This window comes from Meleagris gallopavo, chromosome 22 (genome assembly GCF_000146605.3).
Source record: "Meleagris gallopavo isolate NT-WF06-2002-E0010 breed Aviagen turkey brand Nicholas breeding stock chromosome 22, Turkey_5.1, whole genome shotgun sequence".
Taxonomy (NCBI): domain Eukaryota; kingdom Metazoa; phylum Chordata; class Aves; order Galliformes; family Phasianidae; genus Meleagris; species Meleagris gallopavo.
Window position 1 is genome coordinate 13673625 of NC_015032.2, and position 6262 is coordinate 13679886.

The window sequence follows — 6262 nt, forward strand, 5'->3', positions numbered from 1 at the left end:
GAGCCCGCTGCGGAGGAGGGCCAGCACCCCTCTGCCGCGGGTACCGGGTGCCGCGCCGCGGGCTGAGCTCGGCCACCCCCAGCTCGGGCAGTCCTCGTCCGAACCGGGTGCCAGAGCCGCAGCACCGCGGGGCAGTTGGTCCTCCGAGTCCTCGGCCTCTTCCAGCTGCTGGGAGCACCGCGTGGTGCTGCTGGGAGACCCCGGCGTGGGCAAGACCAGCCTGGCCAATGCCTTCGCTGGCATCCAGGAGCGGGACCTGCTGGAGCAGCACGGAGGTGGGTGCTGCGTGGCGGGCAGGGGCTCTCTGAGCAGTGTCACCCCTGTGGGGCCAGGAGGAGGTAGTGGGATGTGTTCAGGTGCAGCACGCACCTCGTGCTTGGACAAAGTCATAAGCAATGCAGAAAGGAGCATGTTGGGGTGAGGGGGACCACCGGTGGGTCTCGGCTGCACCAACCGAGCTCTCCTGGTGTCTTGCAGAAGCTGCCTACGAACGCACACTGTTGGTGGATGGTGAGGAGACCACGCTGCTGGTGTTGGACACCTGGGAACCAGAACGGAGGGTACATTGGGGCTGTGAACCCGGGCTGAGTGCTGCATGAGCCCCAGCTGTTGGCAGGGCTGGGGGTGCCGAGGAATGATGAATGCCGAGGTCAGACCTCTGGCCTGGGGCAGCCTCTCCAACATTCTTTGCTTGCTGTGCTGAAGGCTGAGAGGTGCATGTCCTCAGCCTCCCTGATGGGACTCCCACAGCAAGGCCCTGTCAATGCAGGAGCAGCCTTGCATGGCAGGAGCTGTGTGGGTGTCCTTCATCCCATGTAGATGTCCCTTGCAAAAGGGGACAAAGGGGCTGCAGGACAGAGCATAATGTGAGCTAATGGTTTGGGAGTGGGTCTAAAAGGAGCAAATCCACGTGAGGCAGTGCTGGCAGCCAGGGCACGTGCTCTCAGCAGAGCTGTGGCCCCAAGAGCTTGGCATGGGGCACTCCCTCTGCCCCATGCAGTGAAGGCTTCTTTCTGCCAGAAATCCCAGTGCAGCATCGCTGCCTCCCTCTCCCTGTGCTGCCTTCCCCCGTGGCTGTGCTGGGGTTCCACGAGTGTCACGATGGGTCCCCGGGAACAAGGACGGAGCTGGCACCCAGGCTGCATGCAGGCACGGCAACACTATGGGCTGGGGCTGCATTTTGTGCAAATGGCCGTGCTGTCCAGAGGTGCTGCAGCACTGCATAGCCCTGAGAACAGCTCTTTATTTCCACAGTTGCTTAATCCCACTTCGCCCAGCTGGAAGCATTGTGTGGCTCACAATTCTATGCCCACCATGCTGGCGTTGTGTAGCTAAAAGCAGCTTTGGGAGTGGCTCTGTCCCCAAGCTGAGCCCTAATTTGTTGCTGATAGAGGAGGGAAATGAAACGCGCCCCAGAACCGGGAGCTGTGTTTTACTGATGGAGCAGTGCATGTGCTGCCCACAGTGCGGGTGCTGCTGGGGCACGCTGGCAGATCCCCGGCACTGTGTCAAACCTAGGAGCCACTGGGGATGCCACCAGCCCTTGCAGTGCAGTGATGTGATATTTCCCATGTGCTGGCAGGGTGAGGAGAGCTGGCGCCGCAGCCAGTGCCTGCAGGTGGGCAATGCCTACGTCATTGTCTACTCCATCACGGACCGCAGCAGCTTTGAGAGCGCCTCGGAGCTGCGTATCCATCTGCGCCGCGCGCGGCAGGCTGAGGACATCCCCATTATCCTAGTGGGGAACAAATCCGACCTCGTGCGCTGCCGTGAGGTCTCCATCGAAGGTGAGCATGTCCATGTCTGTCCCCATGTCCCACACTATGGCTCCTGCTACATCCCTCAGTACAGAGGGTGCCAGCGGGGCCATGCTCCTCCCTACCACCCCCTTTGCAGAGGGCCGTGCCTGTGCCGTGGTTTTTGACTGCAAGTTCATCGAGACGTCGGCAGCCCTGCAGCACAACGTGGATGAGCTCTTTGAGGGGGTGGTGCGGCAGCTGCGCCTACGCCGTGAGGGCAAAGAGCCTGCGTCCAGCCACCGGCGTAAGGAGAGCCTCACCAAGAGGGCCCGGCGCTTCCTTGACAGGCTGGTAACCAGAAACAGCAGCAAAGTAGCCCTCAAAGCCCGCTCCAAGTCGTGCCACGACCTGTCCGTGCTCTGAGAGCTGCCACGAGCCCATCCCACTGGACTTGGAGGCTGGGGACTGCCCTTGCCATCAGCATGGCCAGCAGCAACATGGTGCCAGCTAAGCACAAATGGGGCCGGTGCGATGTTGAGGACGTGGAGCTGCTGAGGGACACCCAGGGTACTGCAGGTTTAGCTGCTTCTCCTCTGGAAGGGGGGATGAATGGGGCTGGGTCCCCTCAGCTGCATGTGTGGGGTGGGTATCGGGGTGGGTGCCCAGCTCCTGGGGGGCTGGAGGTAAGGCTGTGGCCCTGCAGGGCTGCCAGCAGTGAGGCTGGTGCTGCTCGTGGCTCCCATCCTTCACAGGGCAGTGGAGAGCAGCGAGTGCCCACCTCAAGGACAGGAGCCTGGCAAGGAGAGGGGCTGGGGGAGCTCTGGCAACATCATCTGGTACCCCCAGCCCCTCCATGCCAGAGCTTCATGCCATGTTTCCCTGGAACTTGTGTTGCCTGAGGTTTTTCTGCTGTCTCTGTACCATTACAATGGGAAAACCCCTCGATCTGCAGAATAAACCACGTCTGGGACATGCTGGTCTCTGCCATTGGGAGCCAGGTTCCTTGGCTGGGACAGAGGTTCTGCTGCAGCCAGACTGCATGAGCTTCAGCCTCATCAGCCTGAACACCCCAGAGCAGGAGCACCCTTAGCCTCTGGCCACGTTTCTTTAGCCACCCTTGGCTGAAGCATCAGTTCATTACCCAGCAGTCACAGCATCATCCCCTGCAATGGCAGAAGCCCTCTGCACCTCTTTCTTCCCAGAAAGTCCTCAGAGAAGGGCTCGGCACCAACTCCAGTTGCTACGGTGCAAATTTAAAGCCTCCATGCAGGATTTGGGACCCCCATGGGAGACATAGCCTAGGCCAGAAGCCAGTCCCTGGGTGCCCTGGGAAGGGGCAGCGGCAACAGGAAAGGACGTGCCGGGCTGCAGCGAGCAGCGAGTGACCCCAAGCACACAGGAAGGTGACACTGAGGCTGCATGGGCTCTGTCTGTTGTTTTTAGGTTGTACTGCCGGCGAGTGGCTGGGATGTGGCGGGGGAGCCTGCTCAGCAGGCCTGGGCCCCGTGCCAGGGAGGCTCCACGGTGCCCTCCTGCCCTGCAGAGGTCGGGAGTTTCCATTTGCTCTGCATCCCGAGCATGGGGAGCCACCAGCAGCCAGCGTCGTGTAGCCAAGAAGGGCCCAAGGGGATGTTTTCCCATCTCTGTTGAAAGCTGGGCTCTCCTGCATCACTTGGCACTTCCGAACCTGTCGGTGTTTGCAGAGTTGCTGCTCTCTCCTTGCTGCTGCTTTGGCTCCGGGTGCTGCTCCGTGCTCCAGTTCCTGATGCTGCTGGATGTGATGCTGCGTGTCTGTCCTGCAGCTGTGGCCAATGCTTCCCTGAGGCAGGAGGCGGGGGAGTAGGAGGGGAAACGGGATGGAAAGTTGGCAGCCAGCAGCGAGGGGAGTGGAAAGAATGAGCTCAAACCCAGAAAAATGCGGCCGTGCTGGAGGGTGGGAGGAGAGGCCGGGGGGGCTGCAGCGAGGCGCTGGGAAAGGGAAGGACAGAGGGAGGAGGTGCTGTTGGAGGACAGGGGCTGCCTGTGGCCCCCAGCTGGGGTCTCACCTGGACCAGGTATAGTCAAGGCTTGGCAACACTAAGAAGTGCTCTTGGGATTGCCATATCCCAGCACCATCCATCCCTGCACAGCCACTGTCCCCACTCGGAGCAGCCGAGTTAAGGCTGGCTCACCGCTCTGCAGCGCATCTTCTCATGGGGAGCAGCCAAGAAAAGCACAGGGGAGGAGGGCAGCCACTTCCCTGCACCACACAGCAGGTCCTGCCCTCAGGCCCCACTGGGAAGTCCCTCTGCTTTCCCAGCCAGAGCTGCAGGAAAGACCCATGGCCACTGGTTGGGGAGCAGTCCCTTGGACGGACCCCACTATAGCTCCGAGACCCTGGCCCGGAGCAAGGGCACCCAGTGGGAAGTTGGGGATCCTCAGTGGAACCTCACAGCTGCAGGCTGCTTTGGAGAAGGGCTGTAAAGGTCTTTTGAAGGTTTTTTTGATAAAAGACTCAGCAGCAGAATACGCAAGAGTGTTAGCATTTCTGCTGCTATTTTGGGTGCTGGTCTAACAGCATGTGCTGGAAGGACAGGAGTGGATTGCAACCCTGTGGCCTTCGTTCTGGGCACTCCCCACGCTTGCAGCCTGCCCTGAGAGCACAAGCAGAGGTTTTCCTGCAAAAAGAAGGTTTGCAGAAGGTTTGGCAGCCTGCTCACAGGGCACAGGTGTGTGAGAAACAGGACTCAGAGAAACACCAGTGCATGTGGGCACTGATTTGGGGGTGAGCGGATACCCAGAGACATCATTTTAGGCTGGGTTATGGTCACCTGGACTCTGGTTGTCCTCGCTGCGCCGTGTCATAGAGTGGGATGCTGCACACTGCCAACCTCACTGGCTGTCCCTTTTCTTTGTGGGAGAACTGGTGACACCATAAGGACAGTGTCCAGGCAGGAGACCAGCCCCAGAGAAAGGCACATCAGCACTCCCGTGAGGGCTTTTCATCCACCCACTGCCTGGAATACAAAACTATGAGTCACCCAGGTCCTGAAATAGATTTTTTTAAAAAAAAAAAGAAGGAAAAAATATTGGGGGGAAAAAAAAAGAAAAAAGAATGTAACACATGCCTTTTGTCCCAGAGCTGTGCTCTGCTCCCCACCCATAGTTCGGCTCTGGGCCAGTCCCCAGAGCCAGCGGAGATGCTGGGGTCCTCACTGCCACCTGTGAACCCCAAACCAGACCCTGGGGAGTGGCACAGAGGTTGGGATACACCACAGGTTCATGAAGCTGATTTCACCCCATAACAATGTGCAGTGCTGGTTTACGTTGGGTGAATTCTTCTTTTCCACAACAGGACAGAAGAGATTTCCCTTCTGGCAGCAGAGGATCTCCTCCTGCTGAAAGGCAGGGGCAGCTCCTTCTGACCTCTGCTGAATCACAACTCTTTGCTTTTTTTTGGGGGGGGGGCTTTGCTGCTAGATGAAAAGGATGCAGAAAAATCCATTTTTACCAGGCCTGTGCCTCAGATCAAGCAGCTGTCAAGCCAGGGCTGTGGTGATGGGTGTGGGCAGCACCAGGGACTGTGGGACATCTGAGCCATGGAGAGGAGGACGTGGTGGCACTGAGGAGGAGGAGGTGGCTCGGTGACATGGCCAGGCTGCCAGCAGCTCAGAGGGAGGGAATATTCACAAGGAAACATGCATTCTTGGCCAGTTTTCCATCAGAGCTCTGGCCCTTGTCCAGCAGCACAGGAAGTTTGCTTTCACTAACAAGGCATTTCTGTAAGAGAGGTTTTTGCTGAGCACAGCTACAGGTGGGCTGAGGGTGTGCAGGGGACAGTGCAGCAGGGCAGAGCACACAACCAGCCCGGGGCTGGAGGAGAAGCTCAGGACTCCCAGACCTGGTTCACACGTGGTACGGGCTCAGCTCTGTCCTGCATCCCATCCTCTGTCTCCCTGTCCTGCATCCCATCCTCTGTCTCCCTTCAAAAAATGCTGTCCATACTTAGGCAGCCGCCGCCGTGTTCCCCTCTCAGGCAGAATGTCAGCGCAGATTCTCGCAGTGGGGTAAACATGTCCGAGCTGACACAGCGCAGCGTCCCAGCACTGCAATCCGTCAGCAGGACCAACCTCGTGCCACGGGACTGGCAGCCATCGGGTATCCCGAGTTGGAAGGGATCGGATCGAAATCTTCCATCCTGCCAACCTCAGGGCGATCCGCTCCTCCTGCAGGAGGGCACTGGGATCCCCCAGACCCCATAGCACAAAACCACCCCCCTTCCTCTCCATCCCTTCGGCCCGCAGTGCTCTTTCACAGCCTCCCCAGCCAGGAGGCAAACCCTCTGTCTGCACACCCCACGCTGCACCGCAGCTCGCACCATGCCGCCCCGCGCCCTCCCAAGGGACAGACGCTGGGGGACACAGCGTGACGTCTTTCCACGGCACTGAGGAGAGGGGGCTTTTTGGCTTTCAGTGGGGGGATCCGGGCTCTGAGTCGGGACGGTGGAAGGCGGGGCCTGGGTGGGGGTCGGGGAGAGGGAGTAG

At 59.5% G+C, this 6262-nt stretch overlaps 1 protein-coding gene across 1 annotated transcript in view; it reads left to right on the top strand.

Moving 5' to 3' along the window:
* Positions 1-2717, top strand: part of REM1 (RRAD and GEM like GTPase 1) — a 2968-nt gene extending 251 nt beyond the window's left edge. The window contains exons 2-5 of the mRNA XM_010722677.3: positions 4-275; positions 478-560; positions 1583-1787; positions 1897-2717. Coding sequence (XP_010720979.1) covers positions 4-275; positions 478-560; positions 1583-1787; positions 1897-2162 — 826 coding nt within the window. The 3' untranslated portion in view covers positions 2163-2717. The remainder of the gene's footprint in view (positions 1-3; positions 276-477; positions 561-1582; positions 1788-1896) is intronic.
* Positions 2718-6262: the final 3545 nt, after the last annotated feature.